This window comes from Pygocentrus nattereri, chromosome 22 (genome assembly GCF_015220715.1).
Source record: "Pygocentrus nattereri isolate fPygNat1 chromosome 22, fPygNat1.pri, whole genome shotgun sequence".
Taxonomy (NCBI): Eukaryota; Metazoa; Chordata; class Actinopteri; order Characiformes; family Serrasalmidae; genus Pygocentrus; species Pygocentrus nattereri.
Window position 1 is genome coordinate 19,669,300 of NC_051232.1, and position 27,438 is coordinate 19,696,737.

Below are 27,438 nucleotides of genomic sequence, written 5' to 3' on the forward strand. Positions count from 1 at the left end.
AAAGAAGAAAATGTAGGTCCTGCTTTCTGGTTCACGCCTAAAGCTTTAGTATGGATGGTTGCTATACCTCCACCCCGACCGCTTAAACGAGGGCTTTGTGCATAGCTGTAGCCTGCGGGAGTGGCTTCACTTAGACTAAGGTACTCATCGGGTCTAATCCACGTTTCTGTGAGGCACAGAGCATCAAAATCATGGTCTGTAATAATTTCATTTACAATAATGGCTTTAGATGCCAGGGATCTAATGTTAAGCAGTCCTAGTTTTAGACCAAAGGTGCGGTCATTGTAAACTGGTGTAACTGGTCTGATATGAATGAGGTTACTAAGGCAAACGCTTCGAGGCTTTTTGATGTGTTGTTTTATTCGGGGAACAGACACAGTCTCAATTGTATTTACACAATAAGCATTTGTAGAAGTGCTAGCAATCGGCTTATTTCTAGCAGTAACACTAGCATGATGAGCTGTAGCGTTTCTATTTTTGCCGCTACTTACGTGGCCGCTTTGAAGTCAGCGGATGGCCCTCTCGATGTTCCGTCAGAGGTCGACGGACCCCAGAGGATTAGGGTGAAGCCCATCCCTCCGGTAGAGCGCGGGCTGCTCCCAAAACGAAGACCAGTTGTCCACGTAGCCCAAACCGTTGCAGGCGCACCAGCCGCGGAGCCAGGACTGCAGCGCGAAGAGCCTGCTGAACCGCTCGGATCCCCGCCGGTAGGTGGGAAGAGGGCCGGAGATGACGATCCTGGCGTCCGTCTTCTTCCTGGCGGTGTCCAGTAGCGTCTGGTAGTGCTCCTTCAGGACCTCGCTGCGCCGGTCGGAGATGTCGTTGGTCCCGACGTGGATAACCACGGTCCCGAAGGCGTAGCGTCTGCGGAGGCGCTTGGCGATGTCTAAAACCCGGGCACCTGGAAAACAGGAGACAGTGGCGCGGCATGTTGAAACCTGTGTAGGAGAAGAAATAGAAAGAGAGAGGGAGAAAACAAAAAGAGGGAAAAGGCGTGAGGGGTTAGCGTGAGGGGTTAGCGGTCTGAAAGTGTTAATTATTGAAGTGAAAGTTGAACGCTGCTCAATCTGAAGTTCTAAGCTATGGTGCTCTCTGTCGCTCGCAGTGACGTGCTCTCTGTCGCTCGCTCCCGTGTAGTGAAGCCAGAGAATTTGTAGTGAGGAGAACTGCCCCTCAGTAATAATTTTTGACTTTGTCAAACACTAGAGGGTGCTATTGAGCATGATCAAAATCATAGTTTAGAAGTGATGCTAACCAATTATCAATTAGTAGCAGTAATGCTAACAAATCAGCACTCAGTAATGCTACTCAATCAACACTCCGTAGTAGTAATGCTAACAAATCAGCACTGAGTAATAGTAATATTTTACCAATCAGCTCTCAGTAGCAGTAACACCAGAGAACTTGTAGAGAGGAGAATGACAGTTTTCTCTAACACTAGAGGGCACTCCTGACTGAGTCCAAAATGAATGTGTTGATATGGAGCATCTGAGAAAAATCATAGTTTATAAATGCTTAAACATTTTTAATGTAAAAGAATGCAATGCATTCTGAATCCTGAGCAAAGAACAGTATAAAACAATTTAACACTGCTGTTATATTTGTAAAAGCTTTTAAACTCGAGTTTAAAATGTAGGTCCATGAGGGTAATGTAGGTCACATGCCCGGCTCGTTGATCTGAAATGCCACCTGCAGAGAAATCTGATGTAGGATTCACATGGAAAGAAAGTTCCTCTGAGCACCACGTGCCTGGAGCTCAACACAGGAACATCTGGGAACATCAGAGCCGTGAGCTGCATGTTGGTCATTTGACTCATTTAAAAATGCGGCTTGGGCAGCCGTTCAGCTACATCTGGATCAAATGTTCCAAATCTGTTTACGCCTCCGACATTAACGTTACATTCTGAACCCTGACTGACGAAATGAATGAATGGCACCTCATAGTATAAGAGCCAGCCAATCACTGTGGACTTCCTTGTAGTATTTACTGGGAAGTGCCTCCATTTCATTTTCGTTATTGTCACAGATGCCAACTGAGCTGCTAGGTCATATTTTCTTTTTCAGATGGGTTTAAAAAGCCGTTATACAACACCGACTGAGACTTGATGGGCAAACTACTGTCGTTGGACTAAATTCTCCAGTGAAAAATGTAAGTAGTCATTTCACTTTACAGGACTGACCAAATGGGTTCTGACATTTTCCATTTGGCTTATAACATGTCTGTTACTTCACTTTATTGTTCTTTCAATCACCGGACACGAAAACGATGTACTTAAAATGTTTTATCCAGGAAAAACTAGATGCCTCGTATCTGTGGCTGGAAACTTTTCCCTGTTGTTGTTGTAGTTGTGGGTGAACAGCAGTTCCATGTTTACTGCAGCCTTAAAGTTTGTTAGTGACAAAGCAAAAGCCTTTACATTCAGACACAAGTGTAGCTGACAGTGTCAGACTGATACAGTTCTGGTGTCACAGGCTGTTCTAGAGCAGGGCTGTTCATTCAAATTATAGAGGGCAAGCTTTGGTGATTTTCCTGTTCGGACACTTCCGCTTCAGCTCCTCTCTTAATGACCAGGTTTAGTAGGAGTGTCAGCAACGTCAAACTATGCTGGACAATGCCAAACTATGCCTTTCCTTATGCTACAGCACACCTGAACATTTAGAGGAGTGACAAGATTGATGTAGATATATATCTGTCTCTCTCTCTAACTGTCTAATTACTGTTGTGGTAGGGCTGCCGGTAAGGAGCTTAGGCTGCCCTCTGCTGGAATTGAGAGGTGGGTGCAAGCCATAGATTAAATTACACTTTGGTTTTGATTTATATTTTTAGTCGTGTGTGTGTGCATATAAATATATATATACATTTCTTATTATTTTGGGTAACAAGTTAATAATGACATTCCCAGTAGTTATATCAATTTATTTTTAGTGCTCTTGTTACTCTGAGGCATCACAGGACGCCAGGTGAGCTCAATAAAAGTCCCGGTAATTCATTGTTACTCTACTTCTGTTTGGGTATAGGGGGAGCATGTATGTTGGGAGTGCATGCTGCTGCTGCTGGAGGAATTGAGGTCGGTAGGTCTCCGTTTGGTCTCATTTCTGTGTTCATGGCATGTTTTGGGCCTAAAGGCAATGTATTTTAATAGGGTACAGCCCTAGCACTACAGCACTGGTTTAACGTGTGGTTCCAGCCAACTCTAAACCGTGTGGAGCAACAGTGACTGCATTGTTTGAGCTTGGGAAGCAGAAGCAAGCCATTAGTACGTTACTTCAGCTCCGGTATAAGGCAGAGTGGATATTACTCAGAGGATCCAGGCCTGGTGAACTGCAGGCCACTGTTTTGTTTTAAATGTCTTCTGAAATAATTGATTAGCACTGATCCACCGGATTAAACCTTTGGATACTTTTTATACTATTTAATATTATACTTCACTGCCAAATAATAGCAAGAGTGTGTGTTTTATATATGTACAAGTGAATGTGGTGGAATTAGTGTCTTTTGTGAATTTGCTGTGGTTCTTTCTATGCCCTGGTGGCATTGTCGATCTATTTATCGTTACACTTAGCCGAAATTGGAGTTTTGTATATTGATTATTATGTTTTGTATTATTATTTTAACTTAGATTGTGAATTTGTAGCACTGGATTTGCGATTATTCCATGGTAATTACTTTGTGTGGGGTGTTTGGTTTTCTTTGAACACATTTATTTGTTTATTTTTATTTTTATTTTTTTTTATTGAGCGTTTTTGTTTATTTTTATTTGATGATGGCTATTAAGTGTTAAACTATTGTATAGATTCCACCATTGAAGTCATGGCATTATTCATCTATGTTGACTGAGGCTAACCACCGGCAAAGATATTTGAACCAGCGCTGGCAGTTGTGTTTTATTTTATTATTCTTGTTGCTTAATTGTCACACTAAATAAACCTTGTTCAATTGTGACCCAGTTTGTTTTACTCATTTAGTTGAGTGCCTAAGCGTGGGATCCCCTACCCAGTAAATTGGGGTGGCGTAGTCTAGTCTATTGCGTGTAAGGGGGTGTCGGAGACCGGTCCCACTGTCATGTTACATTTATTAATGTAGCATAAAAGTGCATGCAGTTGCACCCAAGGTCCCAGAGAAAGAACACTTGCTTTGTTTTATGGGTAAGACAAGATGAATGTTTTTGTATAAATATAATTAGTTCCTGTTGAAAAAGTAACTGATCCAAAAGGCCTAATAAATGGATCTTTAGTTCAACTCACGCTAGAGTTTAAATTATTGCATATAAAAATGAATAATTAATAGGTTTAATAGAAATGTAGGAGTGCTACACAACCTACATTTTGCTACATCTGTTTTCCAAAATTGACAATTGTTTTTTTTTTTTTTTTTTTTGTGAACTAAAAAATATGAACCTGTTTTGGGGATTTATTAACGTGAAAGTAGTTTATTTCAAGTGAAATATTATTCTCAGTGTTGTAGGAATACTCATATTACTCTAATATTTCAACCCAGTTTAATTGTTCTGTAAGCAGTTAAATAATATTAATATATAACATTAATTAAATAAACAAATATTCATGGAAATCTATCACATGACCTGTCAGGCTGTATATGATTTGAACTTGCCCGACTGCAAAACCACGGTATTGTATATATGACTGTAGAAAATTTCATATTCTGCTCCTTTAGTAGTTACACAGGCTAGGGAGCACATTTATTTAGATTTTTCAATATAGGTAAATTATGCTGTTAGGAAATTAACATTATGTTGATTATATTTTAAAATGCATATTTAACAGTTTTTTTTTTCACAGGATTATTTGTTTGTGTACATGTTTCTATCACCTTGAGCCTAAGTGAACTATTAGTTGTACAGTGGAAGCGGTACACTCTTTTCTTTTGTCCACCAGCAACATGGAATCTTGCACCCCATGCCCAAGCCCATCCATCCCATTTTGTCATCATTTGTCATCACACTGCTTGTATAAACTGTAAATTAGTTTCTTAATTCTATTTTTATTTTTTATATTTTTCTGCTAACGGACATCTTGTTTATTTATTTATTTCTATAGTATATCTTATATTTTGTATGATGCTCATCTTTGTCAACGTACTGCTCTTTATCTGCTTGCTGTGTATTCTGCTGTGACAATGCAAATTTCCCCCAGTGGGATAATAAAAATCTATCTTATCTTATCTTATTTCCCAAAGGGCAACAAGCACAGCCACTTTGTAGACACCAGTACAAACACCAGTCAAAAAATTTTTTACAAGGAAAAAAAAGAACAGGAGCTTTTCTGTGGCTAATGTGGCGAGGAGTGTGTGGCTGAGGAGGGCAGCATGGAAGGAGTAGTTGAATCAGATGGAATCATCCCTTTGTTGGCACTGCATGCGGTCTTAGGTTGTCTTGGAGTCAATTGAGTCCTCTTAGGGTGTTGAGAGGGATACAGGCAGTGAACATACTAGTGGCAACTTGGATGTGACTCACTCATCTTTTTATCTCATTCCTTCCTAGGCTGCAGTGGATAAAAAATAATGTGCTCTACTCTATTAGGAATGGAATCTTAATTTTTCATGTTCTCAGATTACCCCGATTTTTTGATCACAGCTAGAGCTTTAAATTCAAACACTGATGCCAGAGCTAGAACTAGGAGCCAGTTGGCCGTTATACTGTATCATAATTCCATGATAAATAGACCAATAAACATTGTCCAAAATTACCAATAGATTGATCAGTGAAAAAAAGTGTTCTTCATTAATCAGCGATTTTCATAATCTGTTCACAGATGCTTTTCTCACCTTGGTTTCAATGTAACGCCACTTGAGTAGTCAGCATCCTTCATGATACATCTGCATTGTTAGGCATAACAGTGATGGAGGACATCACACCACCTTCAGCTGGGTTAGCTGGGAGCCAAGTACATGGCGATCCTAAAACTGCTCTGGCACTGTTGGATGATTTTCAGGACAAATTTGGCAGAAATCTAACAGAACCAGAAAACCCACAGACTCTATCAAATTTCTACAAAGGATCTCCACCCAACTGGATTAACTATTATATTGCAGAGGAGCAGAACACACCCTTAGTAAAGAGGAATGGCTACAATCACATTATAAAACAAATTAAGAAATGCCGAGAAATGAAACGTATCTTCTCATATATTAATCTCTTCCACCAACCGGGAAGTGGAGGTTCTACGCTGGCTATGCAGATTCTTTGGGATTTGAGGAAGGATTTCAAATGCGCCACCATAAAGCCAGTCAATGTTGAAACAGCAGTCATTGCAGACCACATCATCAAACTCTTTACAGAAGGGGGTCCAAATGATCAAAGAACACTACTGTTGCTAGATGACAATGTCAGTGAAGAGAATTTGATGGAAAGTCTACACATGGAAATTGCTAAGCAAGAAATAAATGCCACCAATCCAATGGCTATCCTGTTGAATACAAAGCGAAAGCACACCATCGTGGCTGGAGATCCTCTGAGTCTGAGAAGCAACCTCTCTAATGAGGAGCTGAACAACTTTAAATTGAAAGAAGCAGAGATGAAACTGAGCCACAGCGATGAAGAATTGAAGCTGTTTCACGGATTTAATCTCATGAAAAACAATTTCAACAAGAAGTATGTGGCGAATCTCAGCTCAATCAAAGAAATCAAGGACTATGTAAAGAGGAATAAACCGGCTTGCAACACTGAACTTTTCTCAGTTTTGGCACTATTAAATTCATATGTTCCTGGGTCCTTTCTGCCACTTTCTCGATGTTTGAATTTTTTAAACCCTCGATACACAAGCTCCCAACAAACATCAGCTGAACAAATCACAACATTGCAGGATCCCCCACATATGATTTCTGAAACAAACATGGCACTAGAGATACCCCCTGATAACGACATTGAGCAACTGCATTTTGAAAAAGACATGAAGCCTTTTATGAAACTCATAGTTGTATTTTCAAGAGATGAGACAAAGAGTGAGTGTGTTCGGTTAGCACATCCAATGATTGCCAATGAATGCCTGAAGATACTGGCTGAAGCTGGCATAACCAAAGGAGAAATTGCCAAAAGATTTCTTGAGTCCTGCAAACCAAATGAGCCACCATATGTGGTGAAAATGATCAAAAGTTTGCTAATTAAGAGAGAAATTCTGGAGGAAAACAAAGAGATGTTCTCCAGACTCATTTTAGATATAAAAGATGAAGGTGATCTAAAGATGTGTGAGGAATTGTTTGAAATTGCCACAACTATATTTGAAAAGGATCCCCTTTTCCCACAAGCTTTTGCTCGTTTCCTCTACATCGTACTCCACAAATTTGATGAGGCTGAGCATCAGGCACGTGCGGCCATTGTCTGCGATCCCCAAAACTCTTTCCTCAGGGACACACTTGGACAAATCCACAAAAAACATTTAAGGACACACATGAAAAAAAGATCACCTATTGCAAAATTTTTAGATGTAGCACAGTTAGCCATAAAGGCATTCAGAGATGGAGAAGATGCAGCTGAAAGTGAGCAAGATCCAAACACCTCAAATGCTCAGTCAAAGAATGTATCACATGCTTTCAACTGTAGCGGACTTTTTGGTTATATTCAAGTAGCCAACATTATTTTTGACACTCTGACATCTTTTAACCAAAAGTGGCATGGTGTTCTCACAGGAGAGGAATCCATTCTTGTGCTACCCAAAGCAGAAGACATCCTAGACTATAAAGATCTCATTGAAAAACTGCAGGTTAATGTAGAAAGGAAACATGCATTCTTTGAGAAATACTTGATCTACTCCAAACCCAGTAGATACAAATCAGAACCATCACACATTCAAAGGGATGTTGATATGTGTTGCAACAAGTATCTGCTTCAACACTCAAAGCCTGCCAGTTCCTGTCATTCTATAATGGACAGAAGCTTTCCTGGTCTATTCTCTTGTCTCGATCGAGGCTATTGTAGTTACTTTTTGGAGCGCATCACAGAGCACACTAGGAAAAAGCATGAAGAGCAAATGTCTGAAGTGAACGCTGCCATGAACTACGTTCTTTCAAACATCGTCCTCAGCAACAAGGATGAGATATCTCAAGTACTGCGGACACTGACAGATCTCAGAGGCATTCTGTGGAGATTTGTAGAGAAGATCTACCAAAGTCCAGAATTTTTCCTCCTTGTTCTGCTCCTGTTTTGGCCAAATGAGCCACAGCATCAACACTTGCATTTCAAAGTAGATTTGAACAGCATTGTTGAGAATATGAAGACAGCTTTTGATCAAAAGTACAAAAAGTACTTTCGGTCCAGGTACCTGAGGCCTCTCTTTTTCCTGGGACAGGACACGGGCTTGAAGAGGCTTGTCCACAGCTGGAAAGTTCACAGTGTCCATACAAAGCACAGAAATAATCCTAAGCAGAAAAGAAAAACATGGGCCAATCTGGACTGGGGAAATAACCAGCTATGGAAGGACAGCGACATCCAGAATCTTCTACTCCGCGTCCGTGGAGTTTTCAAAAAACAGCAGCTGTTTGCTTATGTTGAAGACAAAGAGATCGCCATCTATTCAGACCAGGCTTTTGTGTCATATCAAGGTCCTGCTTCCTTCTTCCTTGGCTTTACCATCAAAGGACCCATGGCTTATGACATCAAATTTGAGCAAGACGGTGAAGGAGCACACGTGGACAAATTCATGGAATCCAAAGAGGATTTAGGTAGGACTTCCTCCTAAATTGTGTTATGTATAAACACAGCCTTATTTACTGTTTCTTGTTAAATGTAAGTGTTGTTGATTGTTCAATTTAATAACCAGCATTTCATAACATTAGAGTATATAAGATTACATAAGTCTAAGCAGTTGTCTTAATAGTTTATTTATTTATTTATTTTTAATTTTGTAGATCAGTGCAGGCCACTTCCAACTTGCTGCACTTGTGCTGGTTTACAGGTGAGAATTGAATTTATATGCAATGTAATCAGCATGTTTTTGAATTGAGACTCAGGCTTGTGATTCAGGCTGTTTATTTCAGGTTCTTTTTTCCCTTCAGTCTTATCTTCAAAAAGTGAAATCCTTGCTCAGTGACTGACATGACCAGTCATAAACATTCTGTTTGCTGATGTAATGTGTTATAATGTTATTGAAACCATGGATTGAGATAAAGAGTTAAAAAAAAACGCCTTTTTCCTTCTGTCTCTGTTGTTCAGATCTTCACCTCACCTTTATCCTCTGGATTAAAAAGTCCATTCATTCTAATTAAATGTGGTGCTGGTAACATTAAGTGCAGTTTTAAAAATGATTGTACATAATTACAACATTAATTTCAGCATTTTATCCTTTTGATAGACGTTTTACTTGTGACACAAAAAAATTAACCAACAATATCACATTTGTAATAAGTTCTCTTATCCTGCTACCCAGGATTCCACAGAATGGGAGCTCGTTGTACCGGATGCCGAGGCTTCATCAGAAAATGGAAATGTAAAGTACAGGTACTGTTCTGTGCTTTTGTACATTATTTTAACTAAATATCAAGAGTTTCATTTATACATCCATATATGTAATATAAAATACACTCACATGCCAAAAGCCAAAAGTTACAGGATGGTGTTACCTCAGAAAATGGTTTGAGAATGCTGAGATTAAGTTGATGTTTAAGTTGTGAGGTGCTATCTTGTGAGTGAGGTTGAGCACTGGCCAGTATGAATGTGAACAAGGCACAATAGTGGGTGCCATATAGATTGAATATTCCATTTCCAAAGTTGAGCAAACATTTAACATTCCTCGATCCATCATGTCACATATGTACCAGGAACACATCACAGAAAGCATTACCACCCACAGTGGACAGTGCAGTGGCCTCCCATTGGTGCTTAATGATTGTTACAGGTGGTATCTGGCTAGAATTGTCTGAGCAAACAGACGAGAGACTCTGGCAGAAATCCCACCCTATTCGATGCAGGAGGCCCCAAACACATATCCCACAGGTCAGTGTAGCATTCTGTAGCTTCCATGAAATATGGGAGCAGAAGACCCACCAGACCTCGAGTCAATGATGTGACACCAGACACAACACCTCACGTGCCCTCAGGAGGTTGCTAACTGGATGCCAGAGGACTGGAAATGTGTGGCATGGTTCAATTAGTGATGGTACCAATACTTTCGGGCTAACGGTGGGGTTTGTGTGTGGCATAGACCCCACAAATCCATGTACCCTGGTTGTCAGTAAGGTACTGCAGGCTGGTGGTGGTTCCAGGGTGTGTTCTCATGGCATAGGTTGGAACCACTGGTCTGCCTGAACATGTTATTGACTGTTTCACTGCTTGGTGGCCATTTGCAGCCCTGCCTGGGGTTCATGTACCTCCACAATGATGGGATATTCCAGTAGGATAACGACTTTGCCTTTGGGCACAAGTTGTCCAAAATTCTGGATAGTTTCTACAAATGATGTGGCTGCACGTTCACCCCAATCAAACATTAATGGGATGTGCACTTACAAATATTACAGTGCTGTGAGTGGCTATCCCGATGCATGGTTCAACATCCCTCCAGCCATCTTTTGTCCACTTGTGGAAACGAAGCCACATGGAGGTTTTTTTAATAGCTTTTGTCTAATTTTATGAAGGTCAGTGCAGGTTCCACCAATACTGAAATAGTGATGGGCTGATGTGATCTGTTTTTTTTTACAACTGTTAAGATATTTTTAATTGAAACACTTTAAAGTAAGATTTAAAGTAAGATTTAAGCATCTAAAAATAGGCTAGCATTCTTCAAATACATTGATCCATTTGGCCAAAGTTTTACTCATTTCTATAACCTAAGAACAGCTCAACCAGTTTGCATTGAAGTCGCTGTAGTTACTGAATAATAAGCCTTTGTATGTAATAAGACTTAAGTTTATTTATTAGAATTTTAAGGGGTTAAACTGTGTGAAGAAAGTATGCCAACAATTACAGTTTTCATTCTGATATATAATGTATTATATGTCAGTATTAAAACTCAAACAACAAACAATATTATACAGTATAGAGATTCAGGTCAAGTGGACATATCCCCTACACCCTCACCAGTGGTGGACAGTAACTAAGTAAATGTAATTGGTTACTGTACTTAAGTAGTTTTTTGTGTATCTGTACTTTACTAAAATATTTCCATATTGAGCGACTTTTTACTTTCAACCCCACTACATTTCAAAGTCAAATATCTTACTTTTTCCTCCACTACATTCTGTGAAATCTGTCATTGTTTTAGCTTATATGTGTATAAAAACGTAACATGTCAAAACGAAAGAAGTGCAAAGCAGGAACACCAATCAGGGCACAGTGGTCACTTTGTTTAGAGCTGGTTTTGACCTGTTGGTCATACCGACCCAGTGCAGCGCACGTTCAACGTCAGCGCAGCAGCGTAAAATTTTGGGAGAGTCTGTTCAACATAAAAGATGAATTAACCTAACTTTGTGTAAATAGAGCACAATATAGAAATATATACACATATGCAGTCGAGACTGACGCGGCTTTTTTCTGAATTTCTACAAACACTTTTATTTTATAGTAAATTAGTTTGGGCTGGCTTATGTTTATGAACAGAGGCCTACAGATCAATATAGTAAAGGAGCTCATTTGTGATCCTGAGTTTAAAGGATTTTTTTTATTTTTATTAAACTTAAACTTGTAACTATGTTGAATTAGGTTAATTATGTTTTTAGTACTTTTACTTTCAATACTTAAGTACATTTGAAGGCAAATACTTTTCAAGTGGAGGTCTACATTTACTGGAGTAATATTTTACCTTGGGTATCTCTACTTTAAGTACATGATTTGTGTACTTTGTCCACCACTGACCCTCACTGAATCTGCACCAGTGGCTGGATGTATACCCAGTTGTTTAGGACTGATTCTTAAGTGCATATTTCATGATCTGATTATTATTGATCATGAATTCAGTTTCTCAGTTAAAGCAACAAGGGCTTCTTGTTGAGCATACATTTAGTACAGTTCAATAGAAGATACAGATGGTAGTGATGCAATCTTATATGTTTCATCTGTGCACTTTTCTGGGTTCTCCAGGTTCACTGCTGCACCAGGGAGTTATGAGTGCTCTGTTACTGGTCTCCGGTGGGAGAGCTCCATTGAAGTTGAACTGGAATACTGCTGGAGTAACTGGGAACTAGTGAGTGAGGTTCTGGAGAGAGAACAGTATCATCCTGGTGGCCCATTGCTGGACATTACTGTTATCAGAGGGACGCTGAATGCTGTCCATCTACCACACTTTCTCTGTTTAGGTACAAAATAACAAACTTAAACATGTCATAACGTGTAGGAAAGAGACTGTACACAGAGAATGAATTTGTAGACTTTTGTGGGTCTTCACAGGTTCAGAGTCACCCCTGAGTGATGCAGTGAGGGTTTTCCATGATGAAGATGTTGGTGCTTCTTTTGAGACTTGCAGTCTGAGCCGCTTCCATGCAAAACTGCTCCAGCCCACGTTCTCCCCAAAAGGTGTTCTTGTCAAAAATGGATTCCGAGTAAAGGCTCACTGCGAGATCTTGATCTATCATGTTTTGGCTGCGACTCTGACTCTTCACATATACATAATACCACATGATTTCAAAATGAAAGAGGTAAGCTGTATGATTATAAAATGAAGAGGCTCTGAATGAACAGAGCATAAGCTAAAGTGGGCTGTTCAATGCAAGTTGACTCTGGCAGACCAAACTGTGGATTTCTATAATAAATTCAGGGAAATTTATTATATAGCACCAAAAATGGTTCTTTTTGTGTTATGATGTCAGGCTTGTTACAGTAGAACCCATTTTCTTCACTAAAGAACCCTTGAAAAAGCATAATTTTTCAGTGTATACAACACTAGGAGTAACTGTTCACTTTAAATCAACTGTTTTTACATTTTAGTTATGTAGTACATTTTTAGCAAACCTGTAAATTGACTGCATGTAAATGCATTTCTTAAAGTAACTTCACAACAAAAATCCATTTCAAAACCCAAACCTACTTTTCAAACGTATTCCTGAATAAAGGAAATATATAAAACATAGAAAAACTACAGGTGTGATATTAATCCTTCATGTATTTATAACATTGAGAAATTTGTCTTAAGCAGAACACCAAGAAATGAGTAAAACAGTAAATAGACACTAGATTTCGCCATGAACTTACTGCTGCAAGGAATCTGTAAGCCTTTAGGAGAGGTTTATATATAGTTTTCAGTTCATGTAGTTTAATCATTGGTTTGATAGAACTGTAAGAACTACACATGTACACTGTATTACTGTAACAAAGTGGAAAAATAGTACATTTGAAAGATTACATTTAAAGATGAAGGTTTTCATGCAGAGACATAAAAAGTACACTTTTATTATTATTATTATTATTATTATTAGGCAAACACTGTTTTGAAAAAAAAAATGATGCAGTAATACAAATGTGAATTTTTCGCAGGCTGTGGAAAAGGAAAGAAGTGATAAATGTCTGAAAATATTAAAGCCCAATCCAAAGTCCTCACTCCAAATGAAGAGCTGGTACAAACTGAGAACTTTACAGAAGACCAAACAATCCGACTATAATTCTGAAATCACTCCCACGGTATTTCTCCCAATTTTTAACTTTCTGTTGTTGTTATCTGAGTATTTTTGATTACATTTTACCTTTTATTTTTCTGACTTTGTCATTCTTTCATTAGAGCTTAAAACTGAGATACAACACTGCTACTACAAACTTCTTTGAGGTGTACATCAACAATCCTGAAGAAGACTTCTACTTGCAGCTGACGACAGAAAAAGACAATGAAGTAGTTTGGGAGGTACCAATACGATTAAGTATGTGGCAGAATCTTACAGCTAGTCCCAAAGTTCACACTTGGGATTGTGCGTGTCCATGTTCTGGACCATCTTTAATGAAAATGGTGACATTCTTCTTGATATTTACAGAACAATGTTAAAATCCCAGAGAACTGAAATCCAGGTTTTCTTTCTAAATTAATCTGGCTTTTGTGGGTGTACAACACTGTGGCCTCCACCACAGGCCCAGGCCATGTGATCATGTAAAGTGGCTCTTGAGAGGCACCACACTCCCAGCGTGAAAAAAAGGTACTGTTGCTGCTGTTGTTGTGTGTGTGTGTGTGTGTGTGTGTGTGTGTGTGTGTGTCAATGTGTTGCATTTAGATTGCTAAATTGTGTCTGTGGAGGTAGACGTTGTGTGGGATATTGTCCACCCTCCACATATGTCATATCCATAGAGTAGCACTCTGCTGGAAACACCTTGCTGCCTTTTGAAGTACCTCATTCATCCAAAGAGCATTAACCCATATACGCAGTGTATTGTGCCTTCTTCTACACTGATGCCACAATATACATGTACTAGGAATGTATTGTGAATAACTATCCAATGTACACTAAATTGCTGATATGTTTTGCCAAAATTCTCCTGGGCAATACTGATCTCGGATCACGTGTAAACAGTATCCCCACCAATTTCAAGACTGATGTCGTGTGTCCCGTCCATATCGCTTTAAAAAAAAAAACACCAAGCAGAAGCTACACTAGCAAGCATAACTTAGCTATCAAAAATCTCAGTTGCAGCTAATCTATCAACTAGCTTGTTGATACAAGTTGAAAAATCTTGTACAAAGGAGTCACAAATTATTCAATGTTTAGCTTTACTCCATTTTTTTGCCACTGTAGACATATGTAAAAAAGACTGGGTTAAGTGGGCCATGATGATTGCGTGGAGGGGCACTGGCCTACCAAATGACTCCCAGACTTGAGCAGGGATAGTCTAAGTACTACCTGTATACATAGAGCCTGTTGTGTTCAGTTCTGCTTCAGTGGCTTAGCAGACTGGGAGTGTTGGACAAAGAGATGTCAATCAAGCGTGTTCATCAGAGTATTATGACCACACCCGGGCAGTTCTCTGGATAGGTCTGACAGGCCGTTTTTAGGCTATATTTTATTACATTTCTGGTGTGTTTGTTTCATTCAAAATTTGATGCTTGTTTAATGTACTACTCAGTATCACACAAATATATTTCATATTTTACTGTGTTCACTGGGACTTTAACATGATTCATATGCACTGCCACAATTGGCCACTCCCAGTCATCCATGTGCTTGTGTTTACCTTTTGGTCTTGTTCATGTGCTTCCTTGTTTTGATTCTTCCCTGTTCTACCCCCTTGTTTCTAGACTCCACGCTTGATTGTTCTCATCTGTGTCTTGTAAACTCTCTTGTTAACCACCTGTGTCTTGTTACCTGTTCCAGGATTTAAGCCCTGTGTTTTCCCCTGTTAGGTTGCTGGTCTTTGTATTATATTGTATGGTGTTTGTTCTTCTGGGCTCAGTTTCATGTTTAGTCTGTTTTCCTTTTCGTTATGTCTGTCCCTCCATCTCTCCGTGTTGGCTCTTTGACACTGGACTGTTTAGACCCTGATTATGGAATTGGCCCTAATAAATCTCGCTTCTCTGAGCATATGCGTTCGCCTCATCATCGCTCCCCGGCATTACATGCGCACACTTGCTACCTTAACATGGGCTTGCACAATCCACAAGGGTGGACTTTAGAAAAAGACCAAGTTAGAACATAATTTCATAGTAATTTACATTAACATACATAGTAACATACTATTATATCCGTTTGCTCATTCTGCAGAAAGCGATGTTTAACATTTTGTTTTTTTTTTTGTTCTGTCATGTTAGATGATTTCAGTATGGTGCCTGGATCTTTGTGTAAGTGAAGTCACGAAGCCTTGAAATAGTTCACATTAGAGTGCTGTGGTAATGTGGAGTAGACACAAGAAAAAACATTTTTTTACCATGTTCCCATCTTTCACATTGGTGGACTTCTCTCATTCTGTAATACTGTTTATGTTTGTGTTTGCAGATGGACAGAAAGGTTGTTCCAGCTCACATGGTATGTTTGGAAAGAAAGTGGCAGGCCATTGAACCTGTTTTTGAAATGTTATAAAATGTGCAATACTGCATGATTTGCGAATCTCATAGGCCAATATTTTATTCCCAATGAAACATTTGATACATGTTATATGTTTCATGTGCTACATTTGACCATTTCATAAAAATAGTAACTCATTTAGAACTTGATGGCAGCAACACATCTCAATGTTGGGACAGGGCCATGTCTACCACTGTATAGTTCCCCCCTGTTCTTTTAACAACAGTCTGTAAACATCTGGGAAGTGAGACCAATTGCTGGAGTTTTGGGAAAGGAATTTTGTCCCATTCTTGTCTGAGGTAGGATTCTAGCTGCTCAACAGTCCTGGGTTGTCTTTGCCGGATTTTCGCTTCATTATGCTCCAGATGTTTTCTATTGGTGTAAGATCTGGACTCCAGGCAGGACAGTTCTCTTCTGTGAAGCCATGCTGTTGTAATGGATGCAATGTGTGATTTAGCGTCGTCTTGAAATATGCAAGGCCTTCGCTGAAAGAGACGCTGTCTGGATGGGCGCATATGTTGTTCTAAAACCTCAGCATTGACAGTGCCTTTCCAGATGTGTAAGCTGCCCATGCTATAGGCACTAATTCAACCCCGCACCATCAGAGAAGCAGGCTCTTAAACTGTGCACTAAAAACAATCACAGTATTCGTGATTTCCAAAAAGAATTTTAGAATTTGATTCATCTTACCACAGAACAGTTTTCCATTTTGCCATTTTAAATGAACTTTGGCCCAGAGAAGACGGCAGCGTTTCAGGATTGTGTTGGCTTCTTCTTTGCATGACATAGCTTTAACTTGCATCTGTGGATTGCACGGCGAACTGTGTCCACAGACGATGACTTCTGGACGTATTCCTGAGCCCATTTCAGTGCTGCCCAAGGGCCCGAAGACCACAAGCATCCACTATTGACCACCATCCTTGTCTCTTGAGTACAAGTATTCCTCCACATTCTCTGAATCTTTTGATATTAGGTATCACAGATGGTGGGATATTCAAAGTCTTCACAATTTTACATTGAGAACCATTTTTCTCTGCCTCTCTAAAATGTTCTTTTCATACCAATCAACTTCTTTCATGAAATAGTACCTGATATGTGTTCTATGTTCTATTGTGAATAAAATATGGCTCTGTAGGATTTGCGAATCATTGCATTCAGTTTTTTTTTACATTTTATGCCATGTTCCAGCTTTTTTGGAATTGGGGTTGTATATATGTCTGTCTAATTATTTTAATCTTTCTCTTTTCAGCTGTTTGCTTTGTGGACAAGTACATGAATGAGCTCACCCAGAAGGTTAGATTAGTGAGCCCGATTGCAGATGACCTAAAGCCCCTCATTGGAGATGAGAAGTACTCCATCATAAGAGGATGTGCAACACCACAGGAGCAGATGAGAACTCTCTATTCTTTCCTGGAAGGAGTGCAGAAATTAAAGGTGAAGTTTTATGAGAGTCTTCAGAAAAACGAGCCTCTCATTGTTGAACAACTGCAGAGGAACAGACAAAGCAGTGGTTTCACTTCGGATTCTGGTAAACTTTGATTTAACTATGAATCACATGAGACAGCTGCCCCACAAAACCTCTCTTCAGTCACTGGTGTTTCTCAGAAGTGAAAGCAACAGGATGCAATACCAACATTAAGGGTGGAGGTCGGGACACAATACCACTCAGACCTGCTGGACATGTGGTCAGGGCCTTGGCCACAATGCAGTCCTTAGCCAGCATAGATGTATGATGTATGACAAGTCACAAACATCCTGCATAATCAATGAAAACATCAGTGGATTATTATAACACAAGCCAATGAAAGTATAGTGATAGAATTTGAAATAAATTCAGTAATAGAGGGTCCTTGTTGGTCTGTAGGTCTGAATTTAGCCAGTGAATGGTGTAGCAACAGATTTCAGTGATACACCAGCTAACACAGAACATTCCTATGACATTAGGTTTTGGTTCTCCTTTGGTTATTTTTGGTGAATCTTTCCATAACATTGTGGGAACAGTCTATTTTCGTTGGAAAAGTAAGTGTGGTTCTCGGAACATTCTGGGAACATTCCAGGAACAAGGAGCAAGACAGCATGAGAGAGGTTTCTTTTAGGTTGCTTTTAGATTATTTCTTTTGTCCTAAATATTAAATAACATCCTGGGAATGTTCTCAAAACATGTTCTTGTTATCCCGTATATTATATGTGTACAGACAGAGGACTGGAGACAAGGTGAGTCAGCATTAGAGTACAGCCTTCTCCATTTGGAGAGGGAATTCAGGTGAATACATTTTCTTTTTAAAAATCAGTTACTTTGATTTCAAAACTAAGCAATATATGAACATATATAAATGTTAATTTTTCAAAATCTCTTTTATGCATCCAACTCCAAACGTCCAGTACACTAGACACTGAATATGTTTTCCGATGAACAGAAAAACTGATTAATGTATCATGTTAATTAGTAGGCGATAGAGGACACGTTTACACTTTTCTCTGTCTGCGTACCAGTTATAACTGTGTTTGGTTATGTATTCCTAAGAAAACAACTTATGGACATATATGACATCAACTTTACCTGTATACAGTAATTCAGTGAACATGGTTCTTTTAAAAGACTGTCTGAACTGTTTAGAGTGTACACACTGTAATTAATGCCCCAGATCTACAGAGAGGGAGGGGTTAGCATATAAAAGATGCCAGCTGCTAAGATACAGTTCCTTCTGATTTGGGTTAGTCTGTGGAGCTTCACAGCTCCTAGGCTGTGAGGACCTACCATGGTCAAAGCTGGAAGGAGACTGATCACTGGACATTAGCCATGAGGCTAATGCAATCATTTTGTCCAATGCCATTTTTAATTATAACCATATTAATGTTCCACTTTGCACAATGCTTCTTTTTCAGATGATGTAAAATGCTTTGCATTACAAGCAAAAGCATAAATGATGAATCTATGATCTGATCCATCTCACAGATGTACAACATTCCTACACAAACTCTGACGAATGGCACTGTACCTAACATAGGTGGTACACTACCCTATGCTCTGGAACCCCTCATGCTGCATATTTTTGTGTTATATCTGCTCCAGCACGTCCACATCAACTAATTACTGTATCAACAAGCCCACCCGGAGCAGGAAAACACTAAAATGAGCAATTCTTAGCCCCAAGTTGAGAGCCACTGCTTTATAAAATTACATTTGTAGCTCACACTAATAGCTCACCTTCACACAGCAGAAGCTGGCTGGAGTTTTTTCCAGAACCACCTTCTAATTATAAAACAAACATTTGACACCATTTAACCTACAATGACTACAATGACAATGCTCTAATGACTCGTGATCTTAGTTTAATCTATGAATGCATAACTACGTTATATACTGAATAACCTACCTAGGGCTACCTAGGTACCTACTCTGATTAAATAAATGTCTGTCATTTAGGGCCTTACATAGAGGAGTGTTTCACAGGAATGACACTGTGTCTTTGTTTGATTTCTGTTTACTAAAACACAAACTTAAAATCATACTATTAAAATGATGTGTAAAGATTCTTTGGATTTAGTGACAGTTTGTTTATTAATTTTTTTTTGGGGGGGGGGGTGTTCTTAATGACTCATTTAATCCATCCATCCATTATCTTCCGCTTGTCCGGGTTTCGGGTCGCGGGGGCAGCATCCTAAGCAATGAAGCCCAGACCTCCCTTTCCCCAGCCACTTCCACCAGCTCTCCAAGGGGGATTCCGAGGCACTCCCAGGCCAGCTGGGCGATATAGTCGTGTCCTGGGTCTTCCCCAGGGTCTCCTCCCAGGTGGACTCGCCTGTGACACCTCCCGAGGGAGGCGTCCAGGAGGCATCCTAACCAGATGCCCGAACCACCTCAGCTGGCTCCTCTCGACGTGAAGAAGCAGCGGCTCTACTCCGAGTCCTTCCCGGATGACTGAACTTCTCACCCTATCTCTAAGGAAGAGTCCAGACACCCTGCGGAGGAAACTCATTTCGGCCGCTTGTATTCGCGATCTTATTCTTTCGGTCATTACCCAAAGCTCATGACCATAGGTGAGGGTGGGAACGTAGATCGACCGGTAAATCGAGAGCCTTGCCTTATGGCTCAGCTCTTTCTTTACCACAACAGACCGGTAAAGAGCCCGCATCACTGCTGACCCAGCACCAATCCGCCTGTCAATCTCCCGCTCCCTTGTACCATCACTCGTGAACAAGACCCCGAGATACTTGAACTCCTCCACTTGAGGCAAGAGCCTATCCCCGACCCAGAGAGGGCTCTCCACCTTTTTCCGCCTGAGAACCATGGTCTCGGATTTAGAGGTACTGATTCTCATCCCAGCCACTTCACACTCGGCTGCAAACCGATCCAGCGAAAGCTGAAGTTCGCGGCCTGATGTCTCCAATAGGACCACATCATCTGCAAACAGCAGTGATGTGACCCTGAGGTCACCAAACCGGACACCCTCCATCCCTTGACTGCGCCTAGAAATTCTATCCATAAAAATTATGAATAGAATCGGTGACAAAGGGCAGCCCTGACGGAGTCCAACTCTCACTGGGAACGAGTCTGACTTACTGCCGGCTATGCGAACCAAACTCCAGCTTTGTTTGTACAGGGCCTGAATGGCTCGTAGCAAAGAGCCATGTACCCCGTACTCCCGAAGCACCTCCCACAGAATACCCCGGGGAACACAGTCGAATGCCTTCTCCAGATCCACAAAGCACATGTGGACTGGTTGGGCAAACTCCCATGAACCCTCCAGAATCCTGGAGAGGGTGAAGAGTTGGTCCAGTGTTCCACGACCAGGGCGGAACCCGCACTGTTCCTCCTGGATCCGAGGTTCGACTATAAGCCGGACTCTCTTCTCCAGTACCCCTGCATAGACCTTGCCAGGGAGGCTGAGGAGTGTGATTCCCCTGTAGTTGGAACACACCCTCCGGTCCCCTTTTTTAAAAAGAGGCACCACCACCCCAGTCTGCCAATCCAGTGGCACCGCCCCCGATGTCCACGCAATGTTGAAAAGGCGTGTCAGCCAAGAGAGCCCCACAACATCCAGAGCCTTGAGGAACTCAGGGCGGATCTCATCCACCCCTGGAGCCTTGCCACCAAGGAGCTTCTTAACTACCTTAGCGACTTCGGCCTCAGTAATGGACAAGCCTATTCCCATGTCCCCAGACTCAGCCTCCTCACTGGAGAACGTGTCGGTGGGATTGAGAAGGTCCTCAAAGTATTCCTTCCACCGCCCAATGATGTCTTCAGTTGAAGTCAGCAGCACACCATCTCCACTATATACAGTGCTAGTGGCACACTGCTTTCCCCTTCTGAGTCGCCTGACGGTTTGCCAGAATCTTTTCGGAGCCGACTTAAAGTCAGTTTCCAAGGCCTCACCAAACTCCTCCCATACACGGGTTTTTGCCTTGGCAACAATTGAAGCCGCAGATCGCTTGGCCTGTCGATACCTGCCAGCTGCCTCTGGTGTCCCACAGGCCAACCATGCCCGGTAGGACTCCTTCTTCAGCTTGACGGCATCTCTCACCTGGGGTGTCCACCACCGGGTTCGAGGATTACCGCCCCGACAGGCACCAACTACCTTACGGCCACAGCTACAGTCAGCCGCTTCAGCAATGGAGGAACGGAACATGGCCCATTCTGAGTCAATGTCCCCCACCTCCCCCGATATCTGGTCAAAGTTCTGACGTAGGTGTGAGTTGAAGATCAATCTGACAGGTTCTTCTGCTAGACGTTCCCAGCAAACCCTCACTATGCGATTGGGCTTGCCTGGTCTGACCGGCATCTTCCCCCACCACCTGATCCAACTCACCACCGCTCAGCTCCTCTCTTTACCCAAGTGTCCAAAACACATGGCCGCAAGTCCAATGACACGACTACAAAGTCAATCATTGAACTGCGGCCTAGGGTGTCCTGGTGCCATGTGCACTTATGGACATCCTTGTGTTCAAACATGGTGTTCGTGATGGACAAACTGTGGTTTGCACAGAAGTCCAAAAACTGAACACCACTCGGGTTCAGATCAGAGAGGCCATTCCTCCCAATCACACCCCTCCAGGTCTCACTGTCATTGCCCACGTGAGCATTGAAGTCCCCCAGTAGGACAATAGAGTCTCCAGGAGGAGCACTTTCAAGCACCCTTCCCAAGGACTCTAAGAAGGCTGGGTACTCTGAACTGCTGTTCGGTGCATAAGCACAGACAACAGTCAGGACCCGTTCCCCAACCCGAAGGCGTATGGAAGGTACCCTCTCATCCACCGGAGAAAACCCCAACATACAGGCACCGAGTCGAGGGGCTATGAGAAAGCCCACACCTGCCCGCCGCCTCTCACCATGGGCAACTCCAGAAAAGAATAAAGTCCAGCCCCTCTCAAGGAGATTGGACCCAGAGCCCAAGCTGTGTGTTGAGGTGAGCCCGACTATATCTAGCCGGTATCTCTCAACCTCGCGCACCAACTCAGGCTCCTTCCCCGCCAGTGAGGTAACGTTCCAAGTTCCAAAAGCCAGTTTCAGCAACCGAGGATCAGAACGCCAAGGCCCATGCCTTCGGACACTGCCCGATCCACAACGCACCGAACCCCTACTACTGCCCTTCCCATTGGTGGTGGGTCGATGGGAGGGGGGACTCATGTAACTCCTTCGGGCTGGGCCCGGCCGGGCACCATGAGTGAACGCCCGGCCACCAGACGCTCGCTGGCGAGCCCCTCCCCCAGGCCTGGCTCCAGGGTGGGGCCCCGGTAACCCTGTTCCGGGCAGGGTACACAAGTCCTGTTTTTGTGTCTTCATAGGGGTTATTATGGATCACACTTTGTCTGACCTGTCACCTAGGACCAGTTTGCCATGGGAGACCCTACCAGGAGCTTTTGCTCCAGACAACATATCTCCTAAGATCATTCAAGCACGCAAACCCCTCCACCACGATAAGGTGGTGATCCAAGGAGAGGATGACTCATTTAAATAAAGTAGTAAAATGTGAAGTTCGAGCACGGCTGAGGCTGCCTTCATGGTCAGGTGAGGAACATGATTGTGATTAGGAGAGACTTTGCAAGAAAGCATACATGTGACTGTTAAAATAAAGAAAAGCAGAAGACAAAAGATTGTGTTTGTAAGGACTTTTAGAGAGGGGGCGTGTCCTTGTCCTTAAAAAGGAGGTGGCTTCCAGGAGAACGGAGAGTGCCGGGTCATGCCTAGAGTGCAGGTGGCGGCACGGGGTTGAGACGCTGAGATCGAGAGGGGTGGAAAACTGTGGAAGACCTGGAATTTTTCGGTGTGAGAAAGCTGCATGTGCCCAATTACAGCAAGCGGACGTGTATGAGAGTGCGGTGTGTCCACCGTAACTGAGATCTGCGAGCTGACTGAGCCGCTGTCTACAGACGCAGATGAATGGACACTTGCTGAGACGTCAAGTGCGAGGATTCAGCGAGCCGGGTCAGTCTATTCCTGGTCAGACTTTTTATTGAGATTTACTCCTAGGATGATGAACTACATTCCGGGAACTCTTTGTGTTACTGGAGTTAAATAGCGAGGTTGTTTGCACAGTGCCCTCCCCCTTAAGTGGGTTAAAACTGCGTTGTCCGAACTTTTAAACCTATGTCTCTCTCTTGTGTCTTTATTGCTGTTCAGGAGGCTAAAATAGTCAGGAATAGCTAGGGGGTAATAGTTTTACACGTAAATTGTGTGCTCAATACAAGTGTGTAGTGCTGTGTAAAAAAGGGAACGTTTTATCGTGAGGGGGGGGATTGTGTTTTTGAGGTGATTAAGCGGTTTGCTACGTGCGTGTTTGCATGTTTTATCTATACGTGGTGTGAAATAGATTATTGGCCCCGGTAACCCTTCTAGGCCTCCTGGTATAGCGGTATAAGACAAGAGGTAGATATAGAGGGATTGTTTTATAGAGTGATTGTTTTTAGAAGTGGTAATTAATAAACCTCTTGTCTTTTTTTTTATCACATCTGTTCTCTGTGTTGATCTACTAAAAGCGATTAGACTCTTTAAGCCAGTCCTCCCTGGCCTATCAAAGGTGGTGGCAGTGGTTAAAACAAATAAAAGATAGCCTTGAGAAAATATATTTATTACATTTGGTGGCAGCGGTGGGATCACTAATTTTGAGCTTTTTAGAAGTTCACCCTGCCTAAGTTTTAGCAATGATGGAGTCTTCTAGTAATTCTAATACAGTTATTTCTGGGCCTGCTTTTATGCCAGAGGTTTTTGATGGTGTCTCATGTATATGGTCTGATTGGCTTGGATAGTTTGAATTAGCTTCTGAATTAAATGGTTGGGATGCTAATTTAAGGGTGAAGTTTATGACCTTGTTATTGAAAGGAAAGGCCCGAGAAGTCTTTTTGGGTTTACCGGCTGAGGCAAAAACTGAGTATACGCAGCTGACGGCACACTTGGGGAAGTATATAACTCCACCCGCTAATGAGGAAGTTGAGAGGAATAAGCCCAGAGAGCTTATTCTGGGGTAGAGGGAAAGGTTGTAGATATGTTAGCTAAGGACCATTTTGTTAGCTGGTGGGACAGGGTGATCTAAGGGTGCAGCTGAGGGCAGCTAAACCAAAGGGTTTGGTGGAAGCCATTACTTTAGCTACAGAGCTTGAGGTGCTACACAGCTCTCTCTCTCGAAATCCCGTATCAGTAGATTCTAAGGTTCGGGGTGTTCAGGTGGTATGTGGAAAAGAGGATACAGCTGTTCTGAGTGAGGTTTTGGAAGCTATTGGCCATTTGACTCAGGAGGTTCAGAAGTTAAAGGAGGAAAGGACCCGTTCACCAAATTTTTATGCAGGGGGTGGGAGATTTAGGTCCAGGAGTGATTCAGACCCATCTAATCGGCGATGTTGGTGCTGTGGTGATCATGTTGTTCAAGGAGAAGTCTCTGTTAGAGTAATGAACATCTCTACAGAACCAATAGAGTTGAGGGCAGCTATGTCATTAGGGGTTTTCACATCTGATGTTCAATTGTGTCAGTTTGTTGATGATACTGATGTGACGACTCCTGATGGCCAAGTGGACTATATAATTAAGCAACTGAGGTTGTCTGATAAAGGTTTAAGTAAGGAACAATTAGAGGTAGTTAAAGAGCTGGTGCAGTCAAACTTATCTGTCTTTAGCATGGGCTCCCATGACCTTGGTAGAACCCCACTTTGTTCGCACCGGATTAATACTGGAGATACTTCACTTCCAGGATGAGATGAAAAAGGAAGTTCAAGACATGTTGGTTAATGACCTAATTAGTCCATCCTGCAGCCCTTGGGCAGCACCAGTGGTCTTGGTGAGAAAGAAAGATGGGACATTGCGCTTCTGTGTCGATTATCGTAAACTAAATGAGGTTACAGTCAAAGATGCATATCCACTTCCACGCATTGATGATGCTTTAGATTCCCTTGCTTCGGCTCAGTGGTTTTCCACCTTAGACCTGGCCAGTGGCTACTGGTGGATGGAAGTGGATGAGAAGGATAAAGAAAAGACTGCTTTTGCAACCAGGACAGGTTTATACCATTTCAATGTTCTTCCATTCGGCCTATGTAATGCACCTAGCACTTTTTAGCGCCTTATGGAATTGGTTTTGGCGGATGTGCCCTTTGCCTATTACTCCTCGAGAGAATCAGTATATATTGGTGGTTGCTGATTATTTTAGCAAATGGTGTGAAGCATTTGCTTTAAAGAATCAAGAAGCTGACACTGTGGTGAGGGTTGTGGTTGAACAGTTCATTCTTAGATGGGGCACACCCAAGAGCATTCATACTGATCAGGGGAAGAAGTCTGCCTTGTTTAGAGAAATTTGTGATCTTTTGGAGATCCAAAAAACTAGGACCACTTCATATCATCCTTAATCGGATGGTTTGGTGGAGCGATTAAATCGTACTGTTACAACAATGCTTTCTATGTTTGTGCAGTCAAATCAGAGGAATTGGGATGAGCTCCTCCCATATGTGATGATGGCATATCGGAGTAGTATTCAAGCCAGCACCAAGTTCTCCCCCTATTGCGCTCTTTTTGGCAGGGAAATAGTTATGCCTTTAGATTTATTGTTCAATGTTGAGGTGAACAAACCTTATGTTTCAGTGGGAGGCTATGTCAAAGAGTTGGAGGAGAGATTGCAGTCAGTTCATGAGGCAATTTGCAAACATCAGCAAGAAGCCTCACGGGGACAGAAACAGTTTTATGATTTATGGGTACGTGGGCCAAAATATGAAGTAGGGGATAGTGTGGCTTAGGGATAAGGCAAGAAAAAGGGGAAGATGCCCCAAGTTTCAGAAACATTATACGGGGCCATATACAATTAAAGAGAAGTTGTCTGAGGAGCTCTTTAAATTGTCTTTCCAGGGTAGACCTACATTTGTTGCCCATTACAATCGCCTTAAGCTCTGTACGGTTCCTTCTTTTTCAGTGGGACCGAGAAATGGCTCCTTAGAGCAGCCTGGCAGAGTACCTGGGCGAGGATGGGACTCCAGTAGAGGAACAGACGGTGTCAAGGGACATTCTATTTCTCCGGCCTGGGGAACCTGGTACAGGAATCAAGGAAACGCCGGCCACTTGGAGGATGCTGGAAAGGACACAGATGGATTATTGGCAAGCACAGAAGGTGGAACCCAGGGACTAAACATCTCAGATACCCCTGGACTGAGTACATTGAATCCAATTGGTGTAGGCATTCCGCAGACATCTCCACCTAGACGTGCCAGAGTCCCAAGGGCCCCAGCGTGGCATAAGGACTATGTGGTTGACTTATAAAGGACGTGAGGACACGTCCCGAGGTAAAGTGGGGGTAGTGTAAGGACTTTTAGAGAGGGGGCGTGTCCTGGTCCTTAAAAAGGAGGTGGCTTCCAGGAGAAGGGAGAGTTCCGGGTCATGCCTCGAGTGCGAGTGGCGGCACGTGCTGAGATCGAGTGGGGCGGAAAACTGTGGAAGACCCGGAATTTTTCGGTGTGAGAAAGCTGCATGTGCCCGATTACAGCAAGCGGACGTGTATGAGAGTGCGGTGTGTCCACCGTAACTGAGATCTGCGAGCTGACTGAGCTGCTGTCTACAGACGGAGATGAATGGACACTTGCTGAGACATCAAGTGCAAGGATTCAGCGAGCTGGGTCAGTCTATTTCTGGTCAGACTTTTTATTGAGATTTACTCCTAGGATGATGAATTCAATACATTCTGGGAACTCTTTGTGTTACTGTAGTTAAATAGTGAGGTTGTTTGCACAATGCCCTTCCCCTTAAGTGGGTTAACTTTTGGGTGAACTTTTAAATCTATCTCTCTCTCATGTCTTTGGAGCTGTTCAGGATGGCTAAAATAGTCAGGAATAGCTAGGGTGTAATAGTTTTACACGTAAGCTGTGCTCAATACAAGTGTGTAGTGCTGTGTAAAAAAGGAAAGTTTTATCGTGAGGGGGGGGATTGTGTTTTTGAAAGATTATTAGCCCCGGTAACCCTTCTAGGCCTTCTGGTATAGCGGTACAAGACAAGAGGTAGATATAGAGGGATCGTTTTATAGAGTGATTGTTTTTAGAAGTGTTGGTAATTA

At 42.1% G+C, this 27,438-nt stretch overlaps 1 protein-coding gene across 2 annotated transcripts; it reads left to right on the forward strand.

The window, feature by feature from the left end:
* Window positions 1-27,438, forward strand: LOC108442780 (sterile alpha motif domain-containing protein 9-like). Of its 2 annotated transcripts, XM_017722976.2 has the most exons (14): window positions 1-2,149; window positions 2,730-2,774; window positions 3,019-3,072; window positions 5,773-8,677; window positions 8,864-8,910; window positions 9,382-9,452; window positions 12,027-12,241; window positions 12,333-12,580; window positions 13,416-13,559; window positions 13,657-13,792; window positions 15,667-15,696; window positions 15,851-15,880; window positions 17,169-17,447; window positions 26,308-27,438. In XM_017722976.2, exons 4-14 carry the CDS (start codon window positions 5,860-5,862, stop codon window positions 26,649-26,651), a joined length of 4,362 nt encoding a protein of 1,453 aa, XP_017578465.1. In that variant the 5' UTR covers window positions 1-2,149; window positions 2,730-2,774; window positions 3,019-3,072; window positions 5,773-5,859; the 3' UTR covers window positions 26,652-27,438. The 2 variants fall into 2 exon arrangements, with proteins under 2 accessions (XP_017578465.1, XP_017578466.1); XM_017722977.2 differs by lacking the exon at window positions 26,308-27,438 and having other exon boundaries at window positions 3,019-3,068; window positions 13,657-13,776; window positions 17,169-17,307.